The sequence below is a fragment of the Micropterus dolomieu genome, linkage group LG01 (genome assembly GCF_021292245.1).
Source record: "Micropterus dolomieu isolate WLL.071019.BEF.003 ecotype Adirondacks linkage group LG01, ASM2129224v1, whole genome shotgun sequence".
Lineage (NCBI taxonomy): Eukaryota > Metazoa > Chordata > Actinopteri > Centrarchiformes > Centrarchidae > Micropterus > Micropterus dolomieu.
In genome coordinates, this window is record NC_060150.1 from 16,675,996 (window position 1) to 16,699,273 (window position 23,278).

At 39.0% G+C, this 23,278-nt stretch overlaps 1 protein-coding gene across 1 annotated transcript; it reads left to right on the forward strand.

The window, feature by feature from the left end:
• Window positions 1-2,729: 2,729 nt before the first annotated feature.
• LOC123977062 (fibronectin type III domain-containing protein 4-like) lies at window positions 2,730-10,858 on the forward strand (the record flags this gene model as incomplete). The annotated part of the gene is made up of 5 exons (XM_046059542.1): window positions 2,730-2,840; window positions 4,726-4,828; window positions 6,795-6,884; window positions 7,059-7,225; window positions 10,074-10,858. Coding segments are annotated over 5 exons (513 nt in total), but the record flags the coding sequence as incomplete, so codon positions are not given.
• Between the last annotated feature and the right edge of the window lie 12,420 nt (window positions 10,859-23,278).

Genomic DNA, 23,278 nt, shown 5'->3' on the forward strand with positions numbered 1-23,278 from the left:
CTTTCAGTAACAAGCTGAGCCTTCTGTTTGTGAAGGAGAAGCAGGACGAGTGAATCCGCTCAGACAAAAGAGTTTCTTCACTCATCTGAAGTTGTTCCAAATCCCAGAGCTCCGGCTGCCGAGATTCACACATTACGCAACAGCGCTTTCAAACACACACACACACACGCACACACACAGAAGACCCAATTTGAGATTGTATATCTGACAAGCACATACTCCTAATAATCCTTATTCTGATTCATAAATCCCAGAGTCTCCCAAACACAAAGCTAATTGATGATTGATGTGTATATGTGGGTGGTTAATCAAATAAATCCATGCTGCGCCTGCAGATAGTGTCTTTTTTAAACTGTAGGTGTATTCTGAGGTTTCTTAAAATGCTACTAGAAGAAAACTGCCAGCCTGTGACAAAAAGAGAGAAGAGATTTGTTTATTTGCTACACTTCACTGAAATGCATTAGGCTGCTGACTTAAAAATAGCTCTGCAACCAAACGTTGTCTTCACCTGCAGGCCTCAGGTTCAGTCCTCCCTGAATTAACAATTTACTGAGGTTGCACCCTTTTTTAAAGGTCTCTCAGGCATCAGCATGAAACGTAACCAACCAAGCTAAAAGCTAAATCGGTTTAACTGAAAGTAAAGCTGGGTGAATTCTTGTTTTTTCATGTCTCGCAATACCAATCTTTTCTTTGTATAAAGTGCCATGAACACTTGTACAGCCATGGGAATCAAGCATCCTGCAAAATGTTTCATTTATGTTTGGCCGAAAAAACACTTGTCTCATTACTATTCACCTTCCTGGGACACTGTGTATGACTGACATTGCATGAAATGTAATGTTTACAGATGTTGTTTGTCACAACAAGTTTAAAGGAAAGTTTAAAGGGAACGTTAAAGAAGCAGCTCGGTCAGCAGAAGTGCAAAACAGTAGCATTTGGTTCCAAAATCTGACAATCTTTTAAAATCATGGCTCACTCAGTCAGGATAGATTAACGACCCTTTTAAGACATTGTATATGATGGTGATTTAGAGCTGTGGGACAATAAACCCTTCCTCACTGACCCGTCGCTCACAGGTCTGCCAGACAAGCAGAAGACAGTCTCTGGTGACTCAGACATCTGGAGAGCCTCGAGCGTCCTGCCGGCCTTCTATTTATTGACTCTTCCTCAGCTTTTAGTGCTTAACAGGCACATTGACTCGCTGGGGAAGTTGTATCTCATTCTGAACAAGACTTTAACGCTCACCATTGGCTAGATTGACTTTTATCCAGCGGAACAGTTTGTGAAAATAAACGGATTGCTTACCAATTGTGGATTTTAGAAAATCTTCTCTCTATAAATAGTTCTGGTGTTGAGCAGGTGGATATTAGAAGAAGCTAGAGATAACATTTCAAAATATACTTTCAACTTTGAATTGAACTCTAAGCTTTTGTGTTAATCTGCAATAATTAATAACTTTTTAAATATGTATGTTTTAATTGAACCATTTTGGTCTCAGTATCTATGGAATGATCTCAAAAAATAAGAGCGCTAAGTGAGATCACTCTGATGGTTCAGGCTCAGCTTTTCGACTCCAAACTAGTCATTTGGGACTGAAAATCCTCCTTAAAAGGACTTTGATCTGTACTCATCAGGATGTCTGAGCAAAAAACTAAAAGATTTAATGATTCCTTTGTTGTTCATATTTGGTTTTCATAATTGCTATTTTCAAGAAATAATGTATTTTTAGATTAACAATGGATCAAATGACTACTTGTATTGATTCACTCTCCTCACTTTTCACTTCCTGCCCAGCACCAAACAGCAGACAGACAAAGTTAGCTACAAGCTGCTCAACACAGTGGAGCATTTAGCAGCTGAAGAGGCAGATATTTCCCTCTGAAGCTGGTGGAGACCAAAAACATAGCTAACAGGGAGCAAATATTGAGGTTACATTCATCAGGTGGACAACATGTTGCTCTGTATCTGCTGGATGTGTAAGTCGCAAGTGTAAAATTTTGACTCAAAGGTGATGATAAGTGAATGTTGTATTCATAGCGTGTTTCTGCTGTCAGGTTATTGCAGGTTTAACGCGTCTTCGTCTACGGTGACTTGTCCAAAATAAGAAGATAAGAAGGCTCATGGTTTCACCAGAGTTAAAATGTCATGAGTGAACCTAAAACCAGGAAAAGAGATTATTATTAAAAATGTATTTTCACCAGGTGCTGAACTGCTGCTTTCGGCACCAGCAGAGCATCTCTGCCTGTACATGTGTTTCTCTGTTTCTTCCAAATGAAGATTTCTAACGCTGCCTTGCCTGCAGACCTAATTTCCCCCATTGGGACAGTAAGTCTCTGAGCTGAATTTACATGAGGTGAAGCTGTTTGTTACAGCAGGGATTTTAGTTTGCATTTATAACGTCTGTCTTGAAATCATGAAATAATGATGTATACATTCAACAAATGAGTTCTACATTTAAATTGGGCATGATGGTGTACTGGTTAGTGAGGTTTTCCCTTTTTACACCCCTGCTTCGTCTAGGGCGTCATATTATCTGCCAGACCCAAGTAGTCAAACAAGTCCAGCAATCAATCCCAAGATTTAATTTAATTTAAATTCCTTCCATTTAAATACTAGGTCTGCATTAGTGTGAATATTCATGTGCTTTTATTGCTTTGTGTGTGTGTGTGTGTGTGATTGCGTGTGTGTATGTGTGTCTGTGTGTGTGTGTGTGTGTGTGTGTGTGTGTGTGTCTCCAGAGGCAGGACGGCCTAATGCAGCGCTCCATCCGAGAGGTGAACACGTCCAGCCGCTGGTGTGTGCTGTGGGACCTGGACGAGGACACACACTACAGCGTCCAGGTGAGATGTACAAACACACACGCACACACACTTGTCCCCCTTCACAAAGCTAAAAGATTTGTTTTCATGTTTAAAAAATAGCACATAGGTTAAGTCTGATGGGAATATCTTATTTATTGATGATATGTTACTATAAGCAGGTTTATAAGTTGTAAATTCTAACATACTTAATTAATTACTAACTTAATTAATGGTTAATAGATTATAAAAGTTGGCATTAATTAACAGTTGTGGTCTTCTTGCCACCCAAAAAAACATTCAGACTGCAACTACTGAAAGGTTCACATGTTTTTCACTTTCTAATAAGCCAAAGTTAATGTGCTAATGACTTATTAATAAACATTTGTCATTCTAATTCATCAAGTGGGAAACTTTTTACCCCCTTATTTAAATATTTATAAGCAGCCCCTGATTATTGTTTTATAGCACTTTATAATCTAGTTATTAGCATTTGTAAACATTACATTAACAATGACTAAATGGTAAATAATACACATTAGCACACTTTATAATATAATAATGTGTAAAAAGGACAACCACAAAACTGGAAATGAGACACTTTCTCCAGTCGTCTGTGGTGCAGCTTTAATTGAGGAAGTTTGATGATATATTGCATATTAGAAATTAAGTCTTATTTTTATTAACCCCCTCTCGGTGTGTGATTAATACACTCTGGTAAAACTTTCTTTATGGCATATCTATCAGTTATTATAGCTCAAAGTTGCATAAATCAAGAACCAGAACAAATTACAGCTACTGGCTGAAGGAGGAGTATCTAATGTGACTCCATCATCATGACTCTATTAAACTTTTTATAATCCATTATAGCTTAATAGACTGATACAAATTGTCCTTCAGTTGGAGGACTCTGTTAAAAATGCTCGTCAGCAGGCGGATGTTCTGCAGAAGTGTCATTGAGCAAAGCACAGAAGCCTGGCCAGCAGTGGGAGAGCTGATATTTGGACTTCTCACCTCTGACCTTCCTGTAGAGGAGAGGAAGGTAAAAAAAAAAAAGAGAGAATTTCCCTGTGGAGTTTGGTAAAGAGTTTAATCATTATCCAGACTGAGTGGATTAGTAGATCAGGGCTTGGTGTTTTGCTCAAGGACAGTTTGCAGAGACAAACTTTTGAATACTTTTTCATTAATTCAAGGATTTATTTGTGAAGTGCTGCAATTACCTTTTATATTGTACCCACTTCTGCCCCGCTTAGTCATTTTCCTAGAATGACTTGCAACAACCTGCACAGAAAACTCTTTGCATTCAACCTTTGGGTTCAATGCGTAGGCGGCGACAGTGGCGTCTGAGACCTCTTGTGAATGCAATTGTGCCTCTGTGATGGATTTCTCTCCCTGTATGATTGTTGAGCTTAAATATTTTCTGTTACCAAGCTCCACTGTAGCTGCTAGAAATATCTCTGTGTTCAGTTTGAATGAGAAATACATCATCTGACTTGTTTATTTTTTGCAAGTAGCTTCAGTTTGGGGTGCACGTTCACTCTCCTTGGTTGCTGAAAGTGTTCCAAAGAAGGCCAAAGTCTCCAGATGAGTCTTTAGCTCAAATTTATATTCCCCCAGTTATCTTGCAAGCTTTTAGTCTGCTTCTCCATTTACTGTTTGTCCTCCAACCATCATTCAGGATACCGGCCAAAACCCAAAGCACCATTTGCTAAATATACCCTCGCAAGCCAGTATCTTGTCATCGTTACATAATGTCATCCTCCGTTAATGTCAGCTGGGAATGTACCCAGTGTTTTTGTGTTCAGCTGTAAAGAACTAGTTGTCTGAATGTGATGATATGACTCCATCTTAGCTTTAGTTTTCCTCAATATCATGAGGGGTATTCATGCTTTTCACCTAAAGAAACTATCTTCTTCTGGGGGTTTAGGTGCAGTCTGTTGGGCCGCATGGTGACAGCCAACCCAGCCGCGCCGTCCACTTCAGGACTCTGGAGAGGAGTGACCATTATCCAGCCGGAGTCCTGGACCACCGTAAATAGATCTACATACACACACAAAAAAGTGCAAGTTGGTGGAAATGTACATACTTTTTACATTGCTTAACACCATGACTCCCAAGTAATCACTTAAAATGAACATTTTAAAAGGAAGATAAATAGAATAATCAAAGGGAGAAGTATTGCCTAGCAAGGTGAGTCCAGCCCTGAGAACCTTTTACAGCTGGATCTGCACATGCATCTTCCACAATTTGCAGCAGAGGTGCACACATGGGGATCGTGGTCATAGACCTTCTGTCTCCAGGCAGGTACAGATTTTCTCAATTGCTTAAACACTCTAACTAGGCTTTTGAACTAAAATGTCAAAACCATAACTCCATTTTTCAAAAAGCACACCCATTTCCCTAAAGCCTAAACTCTACACACAAATCCCTTAATTTCTCATTGCCTACACCATGTGGTCATTGAGAAAGCAATATTCAATATTGTTCACTCAAGTCAGCACAGCTTGACAATTATCACACAGCTACCCAGGTGGAAACAAAGAGTCATAATTGATCGCACACCAATCAGAAGCTTCAATAGATAGATAAAAGGGCCAGAGTCATTTCATTCAGTTTTGGAATGATGGTTCCAGAGAGATGTGGAGGAAGAGGTAGAAGGCACCAAAGAGGAGGAGGACGAGGAGGAGGAGGTGGAGGAGGAGTAGGGAGAGGAGGAAGTGGAGGAGTAAAGCGAGGTGGAGGTAGAGGAGGAGGTGGATGAGGAGGAAGAGGAGGAGAAGTAGGGAGGAGGAGGTGGAGGAGAGACGAGAATCTCTGGCCTTCCCAGACCAACAACAGGATGCTGGAGCAGAATAATTAGTTGTTTGGTGTGTTGAACTGCACATATATATACATTTGTTGTTTATTTTGTTGTGTTCATCATGTGAAAAAGTTTTTGAGGGGGAGATCCACAGGCAACATAACTAATAACCAGTTTTTGTGGTACTGCTTTGAATTGATGTCACCAGTGTGTAAGACTGTGTTGCAGTGTGTGTGTTTTTGAGGGCTTGTGTGTCATGTCTGAGGGCAAACTTTGGTTTTTCAGCAAGATTGAATGGTTTTCAGTGGAATACGTCATACGTCGACCTGAATATAGGACATTTGGGGAATTGGGTGAGAAGTTCGGATTTGTGTTTATAGTTTGTTGTGTTTAAGCAATCAAGAAAAACTGTAATACTCTAAATACTGTGCAGTTCCCAATCTCATGCATAAATAATAACTGTTTGTGTTTACAGTACTGTGGTATATGCAGTACTACAATACTGTAATGAGAGTAGTGGTTGTACTCAGAATCAGAATCAGAAGGAGCTTTATTGCCAAGTAGTGTTTTACACAAGGAATTTGCTTTGGTGGTAAGGTGCTACTGCCTACCTGCCTCATTATTAGACCATGGTCTCATCTCATCAGAGATTATGACTCTCTGTGGTCTTCCTCCTCCTCCTCCTCTCACTCAACTTGCCTGCCCCTCCTATGTCAGCATATATTGTTCCAAAACAGAAGAGCTCACCTGTGGCCCCTTCACTGTATTGCTAAAGCGCTGATTGCCTATTGAACAAATGTGCAACAAGTGTTTGCCCGCGTGAGGAATTTAAGTTGAGCATTCTGAATGGCAGTGTGCTCTGTGTGAACACCAGAGATTTATCATGAAGATGGTGCCAAATGTAGAGAGTTGTGTGTAGTGTGGTGTAGAGCTGCAAGTCTGAGTTTAAAGCAGGAAATGGGTCTTTTAGCAGAGCTGGTTATTTGATGAATTACATGTTGTGGTCATTGTTTCTGTAGCACCAGTGTTAGTGGTTGAACAACTGAGAGAAACTGTCAGAGGATTTAAGGCTGGGGAAAATAGGACCCCTGGGAGCACAGACTGTAAACAGGGGGAAACAGCCCCCCCCCCCTCCCCCCATGTTTTTTGCACTTGTTAATAAAGTTTGACACTGCTGAGTCTTTATTCGTCCTCAGATGAACCAGCGATGGAAGGTCTGGGCATGACTCCTCACTTACAGACAGGAGAGCTCCTCATTATCACCACTGTGCTGCTGCTGTGGGCAGGTCAGGCCTGGATGTGTATTTGTGTGCGTGTGTGTGGGTGTACAAATATTTGACTGTGTGTAGATAAGGATGTATTTGAAGACTGAATGTGTAATAATATCCACATGCAAACCAAGACACTTCCACATTTCTTTCTCTTCTCCTCCCCACGTCCTCGTCATCCTCCAACCCAAGCTGTCATCGCCCTCTTCTGCCGACAGTATGACATCATAAAAGACAACGACTCCAACAGCACAAAGGACAAAACCAAGAGGCCGCTGGTCCGCGCCACTTCCTCCTACTACAACACTTCAGCCGGCAGCTCACCCATCTACCACAACGGAGCCGTACGCAGCAGCAGGGTGACTCATTTCTTCTCCCGGCCCTGAACTTCATGAAGAAAACTGCATCATTTTAAACTTCTCCATAGATTTCATTTTGTTGCAGCGCTTCTCTATAATGCATGATCATTCTTTTGCTGCCAGGAGTATTTTGTTTCTTCTGAAGAGCCTTTGTAGTTGCATCAGAGGATCTCCTAGCAACCAGAGCTGCTGCCATCATGGCTAAATATAACAGCCAGGTTGGAAACAGAGAGAGAGAGAGCTAGCTGCAGATGCTTGTCAGGTTGCTGCTGTGTATCAGTTCACCTCAGAAAAAGTGGTAGATTTGTTTCCGACAAGACGAGAAGATGAGACGATAAACTACTTCTGTCTGTCTAAAAAGCTTTGAGTGTCTTGCTGTGACTGCCGGCTAGCTACAGTACAAACATAGAATCAGTCAGATGCATGATGAAAAGGGGCTTGCAGCTTTTGTTACCTAAGAGTTGAGGACCAGCAACATGAACAGCAGAATGTATTTTATAATACTTAGAACACTTGAAACCAAGGCCAGGATCACACAGAAATCATGAATGGGTTACTTCTTAAAGGACTTTCTTTTATCCCTTTAAATGCATGACAGAAAGTCCTCCAGTCCTCAATGATGTTTGCAGATGAGACCGATTTCTTCTACTTGCAGTCATAATGCATGTCCATATTTAAAATTGGGTAATTTTGCTTTTCTTTATGGCAATCTTGGAAAATGTTGTAATCATTCTGTCAGTGAGTGAAGTGGGGGAATTATAGCCACCTGTATATTGTAAAACTTATAGCAACTATAAGGGACTTCTCATTATTTGTTTGTTTTTGATCTTGACCCTCCCTCCCTGGAGCTACAGATATTTTTCCTTGAGCCTCCTGAGTGACTATGGGAAAATGAATGACACTGCCTCCACCATAAATAACCGTCTTTTTATGATATTCACACCAAAGGTAGCTAGTGTTGGAGAAAATATAAAGTAAAGGCTGACCTTTTCCAACCATTACAAGTAATAGCAAACAGTGGCTGTTAAACCTTGGCCCTCTGGCCCACATTTCCTCGGCGGGGAAAAAAGCAAACTGCCAGCCCAACTTACTGTGTCCTCTCCTATAGTACTGCAATAATGGAACGTACACAACACTGGCAGTAGTGGCCAGAATAATATCAGCTGGCACGGCAGCCTTAAAAATAAAAATAGAACTGATGACTTTTATAATATTATTTTGTGGAATATAGGCCCTGACGGTGCCCCTCGGTGTGGAAGGTATATATGGGGATGGGGGGAAATAATTAAGAATTCATCATAGACAGCATTTCACAAAGTTTCTAAAGTTCCCCCTAACTCAACAACTAACAAAACCATATGATTTTCCTAAGGAGTCTGGGCAGATTTTCCACAACCTCAAATTCCTCACATGCAGGTTTTGCTCTGGAGGACAGAGATCCGATCTCAGTGAGGAAGGCAAGATTGTTTATTATCCGGACAACTTCACGGATAAGTTTAGTATTTTGAAAAGAAAAACATATTTAAAATAAACATAAAGTACAACCATTTAAAGGTGTATGTCTCTCCCCTATTGCCAAAATAAAAAACATGAGTCATGCCTATTTTACATCCCTCCCCCGTTTTGCTCCCCCTCTTCTCATAAATACTGAACAGTCTTTCAGTGTTATTTTTACAATAACAATGGATGTGTAAATGGGCGAATGGTTCTGCTATGCTCACAGGTTCACAAAATCAATTTCAAAGCGTTGCGTTCACAAATAGTTTCTGCTGTGGTGGCCAAAATGTAATTTATTGCAGGTTTAATAACCAAATATACTGTTACAGTACAGTTACAACTAAGGATTGTTTTAATTATCAATTAATCTAATGATTGTTTAGTATGTTCAGTCTGGTATTCAATTTACTATAGTAGGACAGACATGTAGGCAAAATCAGAAAATATTCACATTCAAGAAACTGAAACCAGAGATTTTGTTCAGCATTTCTGTTTAAACATTAGCCTACTAAATGATTAATCACTTATCAAAAATGATTGCTAATTTTCTTTTGATGCTGTAATCAGTCACTCCTCTAATCACTTCAGCTCTAATGTAATCAGCTACATTTGGGACAGGAGATTTTTAATCCATTAACATCCAGTTTTTCTCTCGTACAGTATTTTTATAAGTAGCTTTAAGGTTGAAGGAGTCATTTTACTCCACAAACAGTCAGACAGTATCATATGTATTCTGTATCTGCTTGATCCAACTCTTAATTGTACATTATTCCATCAAATGAATGACTTGTAGATGTTTTGTACATCAGTTTAGACACATTTCACCCAAAATAAGTCTGACATATTTAGTATCTTTGGAAACTTGGTATCTTACTATCTTTGCTTGAATTTTAATAATGTTCTGTCCAGTTGAATAAAGTTTGGCTACACAGCACAAGTTTAAAATGACATAAGAGGTTAAAAATTAAAACTATTTATCATTTGTCTGGTTGCCTCCATAACATAAGGAGCCTCATCTTCTCCCCACAGTGAGAATTATTTCAAATTGCTGACCGTTTTCAGCCAAAGCTGAACGCAATTAAGTGAGAACTTTAGCGGAGCCCATTTGGAGCAGTTCGGAGCAGTTAGATTTGTGCATTTAATGTCAAGCTCTCACAGACACATGCACATTGATTTATCAATCTGTCTTTGACATACATCATAGATTAAGTGTATGATGGCACGTGGCAGCGCATGTGAACAGGCCCACACACTGGCTTCCTGTATATGAGTCATTTTTGTGACCCTCTCTGTTTATGACTCGTGTTTATGAATCCAGCTCCTGCTCACTGTTTTCTTCTTTCTATTCCAGCTTCACAGAGCCTCCTCCTCCATCAGCATTATTAGAGTCTAGTGAGTTTGGATGTTTGGTTTTGGGACTCGGCAGCAGCTTACAGTGCGGGACGAGTGGAGCTGATGATGTGCAACAGCAAGTGACATATGCCTGAGGAACTTTCAATGGGATTATTGTGACAAATGGGGAATTTATAGACCTAGTTGAGAGTCTAATTTATTGTAAAATATGGGCAAAAGAAGGAGCACTTCATGCAAATCTAATTGAAACGAAATTGAGGAGTTACACTGTGGAAGAAGTAGATGACTACTGCTCCCTAGTGGCAGAAGACTGCAGCATACAGATGCACAGCGGCCTATTGCAGTTTTTTGAGCTTTCAGTGAGCTGATATGAAATCATGTGAACGTAGAAGAGTTCTGCGGAACAGAACGCATTTTGAACTGTGGCCAAAGTCATTCTCCTGTCTTTTATTTCAGTTCCTCTTCTCTCTGATGTCAGAGACTAATTGTGAACATTTGCCAGCATGTCAGCCAACTGTTGTGCCAAGTCCTGTCATTTCTAAAGGTCTGTGTGTCAAGAGGATGTTGCTTTTATGTTGGTTTTCAGGGCGTTTTATTGATATTTGCTACAAAACAAAATGACAACCTCCTTTAGTGACTACAGAATCAAAACTTTTGGTTTAACATTAAGACCTGTGTGTGTGTGTGTGTGTGTGTGTGCGCGTGGGTGCATAATAAAATGTAGAGTACTAACTACTGTACGAAATTAAAAGAGTATATTATATGTAATTAGAATATGTACATAGGTCAATTTAAAAGAATTAGCAATTTCAGTGTAATTCAAACAAATATTTGAATGTATGAGATGATGGTGTTGAATTTACACTGTAAACTTTCATCAGTTTGATTAAATCAACTCGTAATTTTACCATGAAGTTAATCAAATTTTTGTTTATCACTTTCAGAATCATTTCAGAACTTGAGTTAAAGTCTCAAATTGATGACTGAATGACCAACTGATTGTTTGCTTAACCCATCAAATTAAGTTGTTCAATTCCCACTGTATTTGAGTTCAGAGTCTCCATAAATCAAGCCTGTTGAAATTCTTTCAACATAACTGAAGGCTTCATTAGCTCAAACTGTAAAACAGCCTGCTCAGTCATGTTTTATGTTGAAATAATAACAGTTTAACTTAAATCACTGCAGCTATCCACGCTGGCATGGTATTTTTGGACTGTACATCACATAAAAATACGTAGTTAATATAAGTGTAATAGCAATTTAACCAGATTATAAAAATTAAAGCTGCTATAACAGTAACATTTATTCACGTAAAACAAAAAGTGGGGCTACAACACAAGAGATCCATCTCTCATACACACTTTATATACCGGCCATTCCTGTTTCTTGTCCTGTCAAACTCAGTTTGACAAAATTAGCAGTGTTGCTGGTAGATGTCACAATTAACTAATTTAAATGTTGTAATAAACTGGAAAGACATTATATATTACCAGAATTCTTGGTGTTTAGGATCAGGTTAACTGAAACTTCCATGTTAAATCTAAGCAAACAAGCATATCTGCTGCTTTAGTTCTTTCAGCCAATGCAGGTACACACACAGGGATATCCTAAAACTGCAACAATCAATACTTCCTGAGTGAGATGTCTTTTCCGCCCCCTCACACAAGTTCAACTCACAAACAAGAAGCAAATGCAGCCCTATTTTCATTTTGTACTTACTAGGTACAAAAAGCTTTGCAACAACTCTCCTCTCATGAGATTTCAGAGCGAGAATTGAGCGAGACCCTAATTTACTGTTTAAAAACAAAGGGTGTCACCGGGAATCAGATAGGGATCATTTCCATGATGTTGTCAGACTCCTGGTATCACAGTCTGAGCCTGTTGGTGGCAAAAAGACACTTTTTGTGGACATAATTTTGACCAGCGCAATTTCCCTGAAAGAATCTACAAGTTATTTCGACACCCAGGGCCCAGGTCTACAAATACCTACATTATTCTTTAAGAGGTAGGATGTTTCTCATATATATGATATGATTTATGGGTCATGAGGTTATTATCACTGACAGCTGTTTCTTGAATGTACTACAGTTATACCACACTATAGTGAAGAAAAAAACGTTGATATTTACAAACTACCAGTGCAAATCTGCTGCAGAATGGATTAACTAAGTGTATTTAATGTACAATGTTGACCTTCAAGTTGTTCAACAGTGAGGTTCTGTGATTTTGATTCATTGCTCACCTTTCAGACCTGTGTGTCTCTGGTGTGAAGAAAAATATTGTTTTTCTCTTGCTCAAGTTTTTGGTAGTTTATACAAGTCGGGTACCTAACTCATGTATTTAGAAATGCAAAGTACATTAAGCTACACTATATTTGTTATCTCTAATGTCATAATCAACCAGTTTGGGTATATCTTGGAGGAGTATGTCTTGCCATATAATCGCACAAAACATCAGTAACAAGATAATGGGTAAAAGTCATAAAGAGATCTTCATTGTTATTGTGCCAGTGGTGGGAAAATATGAGTTACAATGTCAGGACTTTTTTCCACTGTCACACATTTTTTATTGTTCGTGTTGTGTTGCTTCAGTTTGGATGGTAATTTGAAACTAAGCAAAGAGATTAAGTGATTATCATTTCTGACTCGCTGTATTCTCCAGGTTCAATAAAAACTCAAATACTGTTGTAGTAGTAGTATCACCAGCCACCATTGCAATAAGAAACTGCACTGTCTACACCTATGATACTGGACATCAGAGTTTTTAGCAGTGTTGTTTCTGTCAAGGTGTGGTTTGGACAACAGATGGCGCCTGAACTCCATCAGATGCAGGCTGTGTGCTGCAAGGAGATAATATATAGAAAACATGGATTGTGTTCATTTGAAAGTCAAGAAAATGTGTCAGCGGAATTTAAGAGGTTAAATTGTAGTTGAGATGTTGCATATCTTGGAGGGAAAATACACTTATTCCCTCCCTTTAGGGTTTTTGTGCATTGCAAGCAGGAAGTAGCTATAGTATTGCAATGGTATCATTGAGGTAGCAGTGGGCTACAACTTGAACCAAGTTTATTTTAGACTATTTGTATACATTGTGGAGAATTGGCACCATTAAAAGTGTGCCGAATATTATCACTTCCAGTTTGCAGTGCACCCATGTATGTAGAGACAACTTTCACTGGATTACTTTGAAACTGAAGAATTCTTAAAAATGTGGTGATTCCTAACCAGGTTCTGCATTTATAAGGAGCTTGTTGTTTCCTATGATTTCTAAATGAATTTATGAACTCGTGTTAGTGTAAGTCATACAGAATCTAAAAATAAGTGTATGATGTTATATTGTGATGAGTTTTTATCCTTAACTAAGCTAATTGGCTCTTTGCACTAAGAGCATAATTTTTCTTATTTCTTTCTCATAAAAAATATGAATATTTATGAAATAACATGACTGCATTAAGAAGAAAAGCAAGAAATATCTTTGGAACAAAACGTGCCTACCAGCAGCTCTAAAGATGACCAATAAACACTTCATATATTGTTTGTTTAATCTGTTCAAAACTCATTGTAAAAACAACAATTCTAGCTGTGCTATCCTCTTTGCAGTTATTATGCTAGCTTATGCTAAGTTGTTATAGTTAAGCGACATATTTACCATACAGACACTACCTGCACAAATGAAACATATTTTTTTTGTCAAAACAATCCATGAAAATAGAATGAAGTGAGACTTTTTTGTTCCATGTAAAGTGATTACATTTTTCTCTTATTTTCCCTACAGAAATCAGTTCTACTTGATATTTTCCCCTGGTCATCCACGTTCCCCCTGCTGTGGCCCCTTTTGTATTCACAGTAAAAGAGCACCCTGCAGGTGGAGGTGGTCAGCAGGAAAACAGCACCACTGGAATCTGGCCTGTCTGAAGTGGATAAGTTAAGCATATTTTTCCAAGCATTGCATATATTTCAGGTTCATTTGAATAAAATCAAATGTCACCGTTCACCCCACAGTGAATAGTTGCAGCTGTAGGGCTTCCTGGGTCAGAGGTCACAGGAAGGACGTCCAGATGAGACACTGCGGGCACTCCTTGACCTTCAGAGTTTAAAGTAAAAAATGTTTCTGCTATATTATGTCTTTGTTTTTTGGGCTCAGTCTCAGTCCCTTCTTTCCTTTGCTCATTCACACTGAAAACAAAAGGCAGGAAATGAAGGATGGAGGAGTGGAGGAATCCTTAGCAAGAGGTGATGTAAAGGGCAGGTCATCCTCACCGACAGACTGAAATATCACCGCTTGCTCGGGGCTCGTCATCGTCTCTGATGCTCTGAGGGAGTTTGTGACAAGTCAGGGGTAATATTGAGGGGAAGAGGGAGAGCTGCTGCTAGCAATAAACCGCCAAGGAACAAGATCGATCAAGTGCTTCTGACTGAATCACTGACTGTGGGTAAATGCTCTTCTTTCAAGTAGGAAAATAGTGTACCACGGCTCTCAGCAGGTACTGGAGGATCTCATTCTGAGTTAATGAGATTTTAATCCGACGTATATAACAGCACCCTCCACGGTGACATTTAAAGAAGTCATTAAGTGGTGATGGGTGAGAACGAGGTGCACACTATTGAAAGTACACTAATATGATTACAGACATTTTAGACAAGGTTAAAGTGTCACACCACCCGCCAGAAAGTGTTATAATTTGCAGAAAGGTATTTTGCACAGTTTTTAGACGTTCTTGGTCAAAGCTTTCACTTACCCCGTGAAATATCTCAACATCTACTGGTGGGATTGCCATGAAATTTGATGCATATCCCCCTCAGGATTAAGTTTAGTGCTAATTAGGTAGGCTAATTGTTGACTTTTGTACAATGAAAGTGTGAAGATTGAATTAACACAATGGTGAATGGTGTTTCATCCCTCAATACTAATTCCCACAACAGTGGAGCTAAAGCAGGTAACTAACCCAATGGTGGCAATGAAAACAAATTTTAAAATATTCTGTTTTGACATTAAAATAAATGCTGTTTAAATGCTGTCTATCCCACTTAGTACAGTCTGGGTTCCCCCTTGCATAAACCAAATTGGATTCCACTACTTCCTGTTTGACAGTTGGCACTTTTACCTGGAGGCAATAAGGATGGGAGCACATGCTACAAACATTTGGGTAACTGATTAGATATCGAGGAATTTGAATGTCTAAATGCATATGATTGAACGTGTTTGTTTAGTTGTTTCATTGGCTTGTAGATTACATGCATTATATGCACTGAACTAACCAGAAAATACATTAAACTGTTAGCTAAATAAGCATGCTTAGTCCCACTTGTTCATACTTGGCCCTGGACTTGTTGACTGACATTTTTTGTTAGACTGTTAGAAGAACAGGCTCCGCTCAGGCTTCATTTTATGTCCACATTCACAGTTTGCTTTCCCTGTCCAAAATCACCTTAAATTGCAATCAAGTCAAGTTTACAGAATATAGTGTTAGAGTAGGGCTGAAAAGTTTTGAGAACAACCCTTTGAATGGGTCTGGGTCTGTAGCCTTAGGATCACAGTGAATTTTGAAAGCAGACATGTCATCTGTTTTAACTAATTGGAATGACAAACAAGCCAACCAACGTTCATACTGAGAGACAGTTCAGGACAATAAACTTGTGTCAGTCAACAAGTGGGATTAAAGCATGCAAATGTAGCTAACATCTGATTACAACTTAGTTCAGTATGTATATAATCTACAAGCCAATGAAATAACTACACAAACATGTTTATCTTATACATTAACTGATATCCAATCACAGTTACCTGAGCGTTTGATGCGTGCGCCCCCATCCTTGTTGCCAACAGAGCGCACAATGTGGCTACAGCAGTATTTGTGAGTAGTGTAGTTGTAAAACTTTTGCAACATTTCTAAACAAGCATCATCACAACTTTCAGTAAAATGTAAGCCAGTCTTGGTTCACCATCCCATAACCCCCAGCTTCTATCTCTCCAAGAACATCGGCTCCCTCCATCACCTGTATTTGATGCTCCAGGTACGGGCCATGGGCAGGATTTGAACCAGACACTCCAACGCTGTCACACCGTACGGTCACAAACAAACAAACCCACCACACCAAGTCCCCTTTGCATTTGGACTTTCTCTCTGGGCGCTTTTATCTCTTCACTTTGGGTGTTGGACTTTAAAATTCACTGAGACTAATAAGGACAACCCACATCCTCAGAATGTCTGACCAGTCTTCCAACACCCTGAACTATCTCATCTGAGACACTTAACTTCTCTTAGAGCATTTCACCTTTTCCTTTAAACATCCAACTTTAAAATTCACTGGGTCTCACAAGGATTGACCCCACAGCCTCAGACCTTCTGACTAGTCCTCTAACACCCTAAGCTATTTGGCATGAGACATCTCACCACTCTTCACTTTTTTCTGTGAACGTCCAACTTTAAAATTGATTGATTAGAGTGAGAACTGAACTCACATCCTCCAAACACAATTGAGGAATCCAACAACCTGGGCAACAGAACCAGACACACTGAAATCATTTTGAAAGGTTTTCACTCTTTCCTCTGAGTTTTGGACTTTTAAAAGTCATTAAACCACAATCTCAGAACTGTGCTGATTCTTCTAACACACTGAGCCACCATGCCGGTTCTTTTTTTAAGAGCTCTCTGAGCGCTTTGAGACCCCACTCTGGGTTAATTAATTGAGCTGTCCAGTGATCAAACCCATGTCCACCTGAAGAGGAACCTAACAGCTTGAGCCACCGGGCCAGAGACCCTAAATCCATCACTGTGTCAGCTTTTCAGGCTTTCTGGGTGTTAGCAATGAAAATTCACAGCAAACAACCTAATAATCTTGGAGGAGTGTGCTCGCACCAGAAGCCACCGAGCAAGTGAAAGTTTCATTTTTAAAGCTTTTCAGTCAGACTTTCATGACATTGTGCACAAATGAGCCCCTCACTTGTCCTCTAGGGCCACCATTAAGGTTGAAATGTCTTGACAAGTGTTGGATGGATTGTTGTGGTTTGGTTCAGACATTTGCATTACCTTCGGGATGAATTGTAATCACTTTGCTGTTCATCTGACCTTTTTATCTTTGGTTTATGACTGAATACCTGCAGAAAATACTAATGACATTCCAATCGGCTTCCTCGTGTTCCATGTGTTTCATGCAAATTAGCAATATTAGCACGCTCACCACCAGCTAAACATCAACAATTTAGTCATTGAATGCATGTTAGCAAGCTAATGTTAGCATTTAGCTTAAAGCAAAACTATGTCTAAGAACAGCCTCACAGAGCTGCTAGCATTAGTCTTAGTTAGTACACAAGTGAAATCCCTCCTAATATAATATAATAATTTATTTTACATATTTATTTGTTTAACTGGCGACCTGTCCAGGGTGTACCCTTTTTTCCCCCCAGCTGGGATTGGCTCCAGCCCCCCGCCACCCTGTACGCAGGATAAGTGGTTGATGATGGATGGACGGATGGATTTATTTGTTTATTTGACAGGAATGGTGCATAGCTTCTTAGCTGTACCAGAGTTAGCTATAAGCTAATTTACATCTGTAGTCACTAAGAAACAGAGAATACCATCTGTTAAGAACATTAACATTGCAGTATAAAAAACATAATGTATACCTTATGTATACAGATCTTTTCTTTTCTTCTTGCCCCCACCACCTGGTGGACTGTTGTTCCCCAGATTTGGCGCAGTGGATAAGACGTATGCCTTTGGTGTGAGAGACCTGGTTTTGAATCCACTGTGAGACGCTATTGTGTCCCTGAGCAAGACACTTAACCCCTAGTTGCTCCAGAGGCGTGCAACCTCTGACATATACAGCAATTGCAAGTTGCTTTGGATAAAAAGTGTCAGCTAAATGAATAAATGTAAAACCAGATATTAAAAATAAAGAGGAATAAAACACTCAACAATAAAATACGATAATAATCAGTGTGCTAGCATTACATATGTACATACTTAGACTCTTCCAAAGAGACAGAGCTGATATTTCTCATATCTCGGCCCACTCAAAATCACTCACAGCCAGCGACATTCAAGGGAATGACTCATGTGCACAGATTGCGGTGTGAAAGGGAGCATTGTTGCCAGGCAGAAACACAACATTGCACCACAATCTGAGGAAGACGGAGATGAGAAAGCATTTCACGAAGAGTCTGCTTAATCTTTCCTGCGTAGGAGGAATCGGAACGAGTTGCACATTTACTGCCGTCACAAAACACACTGTAACTGCTGTACACATTCCTTTCATGAAGATCTCGCAAGCTGGACAACAAACGGGCTCTGTTTTACAGGAAAAGAGGAATCTTACTGATTTATTGATGTTAATATTCATCTTCTTGGGTTTGAGGAAGAACAGCAATTTAAGATTCTCTCCCTGTTTGGGTTGATTGGCAGGTGTCCATTGAAATGCAGCTGAAAGAGCTTCCTGTCCACACACTGATAGGCACAAAGCCTGTGAATGACCCAGGTAAATGTCAGGACACCTTTATAAAATGTCTTTTTGTTCGACTGGAGGACGTTCAAGAGTGGCCCAGAAAGGTTTGAACCATTATTTCCCCCCATAAAGTGGAGATTTCTCAAGGTTCACCAGTTTCGTTATGCTTTTCCCCCTTACTTCTGAAACCTTACAAACCTTCAGCCATCACAAAGTCTGAAACAGTACCCCGGAGAACCACTTTTAGACTACAGGTAGTGCTTCGTATTTTTAAAAAAATCCTTATTTAATGATTTTCACTTGCAATTAGTTTTAAAGGCACAAATAACACCAAATAATGATTTATTAAATTAGTCAGTTCCCTCACCTGCCCTGTCCCATATCAATATTTGAACTTTTACTTGTTTGCAAGAGGTCAATGTGATTAATTTTCTCCAGTTAATTATCATCTTATTTACCATAATTATTAGCTGAATAAGTGTAGGGTTTGATGAGTCGTTGCGGGACTGTCTGGTCCCAGCGCTCTTCCTCACACTTCTAATTAAAACTCATCAAAACATCATTATTTCTGCAACAACTTGTTTATTGAAACCATCAGAATGGCTGATCATTTCCACTCACCAGTTTCTAATCTCTAACACTGGCACTCGAGCTCATGGGCTGGGGAAGGTGCTAACACTGCTAGCGGATGCAGGGCATGTCCGGATTAGTCATTGAGGGGAGTCATGGGGTTACAAAGTATCCCCCCACACAATTTATGACCTGTCGTATCCAGTTCAAAACTTGTTTAAACATACAAAAGCAAAGAAGCTTTGTTTGTTGTGTTGTGTTTGTTGTTGTAAATGCTAAACCAGAGGAAAAGAAAAGGAAGCGTAATCAAATGCAAATAATAGACTACAACTACCTGATTCTGAGTGATTCATAGTGCTCAGATAACAGTAATCTTCATGACCAATGATCATTTTGCACAATCAATCTAAAACATGTCTCTGTGTTTCCAAAATTACTACACATGCACAAGGTGTAGAAAGTGAAAAATCTAGCTAGTTATTATTGTAAACTGCAGAATTTTTAATCCAATTAAAAGCTTGACAGTTGTAGTGAGAGTAGTTTTGGGGGAATGGGCTTTTAGCGAACAAGTTACACTTTTCAGGCTCAATTCTTTAAATTTGACCATTTTAGTCCCCCCCAAAATATTGTTGTATTTGTGGATTTCATATTTCTTCTCTTGGCTCTGAAACAGCATCATATAGGCTTATAATATATTTGCAGGCTTAGCCAGGGGACCTGAACAATTCCTCCAAAACAAAGAAGACAAATTTGATGCATTCTGATCAGAAATTCCCTTTGAAAAAGTAAAGGAAGAAATGGAGGAAGACAGTAGCTAATACCCCCCTCCCATCATCCCCACACTATTCAATTAGTGTGCAGGCAGACACCTCGGCGTGGCTGGCATCACTGTCCTAATCCTCTAGAGAGAGGGAAAAAGAGCATTAGCGGTCATATGCCAACCAGATTTGTCCCATTATTCATTACTATTAATTGCTTCCCCGTACTGCCGGCCTTTTCCCAGGAAGGCACCGCTCTGTGGACGTCTTCACTGCAAATTGTAATATGAGCGGAGGACTTAAAGCTGTCACTCAAATTTCACTGTGACCTTTTGGGAGAAAAGGCTGTTTTTCACCCAAATTGCAGGGAGCCGACTGGATGAAGTTTAGCACATGTGTGTGTCTACTTCTACCCTTGTGAGAACCAATCTGAGTGAGGATATTTTTACCAGATGCAACCTGAGTCAATGTTTTACAATTAAAGACAGGTAGCACTTAACAGGATAGTAAATCCACCTGCATCATTATATAAACCGTAAACTAAAGGTTCATCACTAATTTCATTTACAGTAGCTGTTGTTTTCACTCTAAACAATGGAGGTCAGCAGTGAGTTCCTTTCACATTAGGTTTAAAATATCTCACTACAAGGTCCATTAAGTAGCTTTCAGGTGCTTTCAATCATGTTACATTACTTCATCATCATCTTTTAAGTGTAGACCAACTCAGTGTGAACAAGAAGTCCTTAAAGTGCTCAATAAAAATATTGAAATTTGAACATTACATTTCAATGACAATCGCCATTTTCTGATGAAGACGTGTGTGATGTGATCACCACAACAGCTACTAAATGGACCTCAGTTTGAGGTTATTGTTAGAATTGGGGTCAGGATAAACAAATGTTCTATCCACATCAATCATTTATGTTATAACCTTTCCTTATAGAAATAATGCGACATTTTGGGAAATGTACTTGTTGGCTGGAGAGTAAGATGAGAATATTGATACTGCTCCCATGTCCATTAAATATGAAACTACGGCCGGGACACTGTTAGCTTAGATTAGCATAAGTCCTTGAAACAGGGGAAAACAGCTAGCCTGGCTCTGAAACAATAGTGCTAAAATCATCCTACCAGCACCTCGTAAGCTCAATTATTAATTTGTTTTATCTTGTTTGTTTAATCAGTACCAAAGTGCAAACATGGCACTTTATTACCTTGAGACAGAGACTGCTAAGTCTCAGTCTTTCTGCTAAGCTGTCTGCTCGCTCTAGCTCCATATGTAACATACAGATATGACAGCGGTATAAATCTTTATACCTAACTCTTGGCAAGAATGCGATTAAGCATATTATATATTATTCCCACCCCAAAATAAAACTTTACCTGTAAATTAATTTACCTGTTTATTTTTAAATCCTACAGATCCAATTTTAGAAAAGAAATAATTTCATAATTTTAAAATAGATTCAAACAAAAAAAAAAAAACCTCTTCACACAGTAAACACGTCCATGTCTTTTCTGTCCTGTTGTTGACTTTTCTCCACTGTGATCACGCCAGGTATAAATGACAAGAAAACACAACAAAAAAAAACAACACAAAGCTTTGCAAGTAACCAGATACATTTAATTAGATAATTGCTTTTGTTTTCTTTTTTACCTGAAGACTGACTCAAAGTTTTCTAACAGTACTGTTGGAAAAGAAAAAAGAACGAGGAATATGATTCCCTTTGAGTGTGGATAAAGCTGTAATTTCATCTGAAGAAGACAATCAAACATCGCGATTTAAGTCGTGCTGCCCATGAGCTATTCTTGACAGGCCGGCGTTGGCAGTTTGGGTCCTCAGTGTGTATTGTAGCCAAACCCCCTTGTGACCACACACTGATACACACACACTTACAGTAACAGTTACAGTGCTGGTACATGGGAGGAAACCTATGGAATGATTCTATTTACTGCACGTCCACAGAAAATCTGAATATAAATCATAACATGAAGGCAATAAGGAAGCACAGTCTGCCCACACTTATTTTACAATATAAAACCTTCAACAGGGGCCTGTATTGAGGAAGAGGGAGGTCTGCCATGTCGGAGGAATAAAAACAACAATGAGAATTTATTTATTTTTCTGTTCAGGGTGGGAGCACCAGCAGTAACAGAAAAATGATTGCATTATTTGGGACTCAGAAATTTTAGTGTCATATGATGGTCGGAATGCTGTTTCTAAACTGGCATAGTACAAAAACTAAATAAAAAGTACTGGGTTTTTGTCTTTTGGTTATTTTTTGACACTGGTTCTGATACATTAACTGACTTACAGTACCAAAAACTCTGGTATTACTAATACAGCAATTTCACCTTTTTTACATTTTTGATAGCAGCCGTGTGTTAAAACCACACGACTATAGTGGTGTGCTGGAAGTCCAGTTTGAGCAAGAGATCAAAACCTCAGCACAATACTATGTTTTACTACAAATTCCCACAGCAAATATTTTATCTTTTTGTCGCAACAGTTGCAAGGCACAGAGCAGAAGTATTCTATTCATGTTGGAAAGTAATCTAGCAGGAATGTGCTCCACGCAGGGCTCGAGACGGTCTGACCACTTTGTTACATGAATGTAACCACTAAACAATTTCTTTCAAATTGTCATCACATATTGATATATGTTGCCCAATCCTGATTGCAGTAGGAATAGCTCAGACAAACATAAAAAATACTGAAAATCTCTGTAAAGTATCCAAAAGTATTGGCAGACAGTTTATTTATGTTGAACTCCATCACTTATATAAAAAGCTGATTGAGTTTTCAGGATTCTTAAATGTAAAAAAACTCCACAAGAACTTTGCCTCAATAAAATACTCTAAAGCCTGAATAATGTTGATTTAAAAGGGGTACTATCTGATCATAAAATAAGTGAACACGTTTACATTTCTAAAGGGTATTTACTCAGTCCAAAAGATATTGTGGTTCGACACCCAGCCCTACAAAATGTGTGTGCCTTTTGACTTCCACAGTTCAAATTACCAAACTAAAAATATAACTCCTGCCCTACAAACCTCCTGCTGGCCAAATTTTGGTCGTTAACCCCTCCAACATGGCAGCATGCCCTTTTCTAAGAGACCTCTGTTCAAAAAAAAAATAATTGGCATACATTACATAAATACTATTCTTTATATAACAACTGTTATATACATATCTTTACATTAACATAAAATCCTGTATTTGTTAAACATGGAGTGTAGCATCGTGAAAAAGAGGGTAAATGATTAAGTATCAATCTTAGGCACATCAAGGCACATATCATACATTCATACAGTGCATTGTGTTTTAAATTTCACTCCTACACATCATACAAAAGCTGAAGATAAAACCTGCTATGACATGATAAAATGCCCATGCTGGATTAAAAATCTCTTACTTTTTGTCATATAAA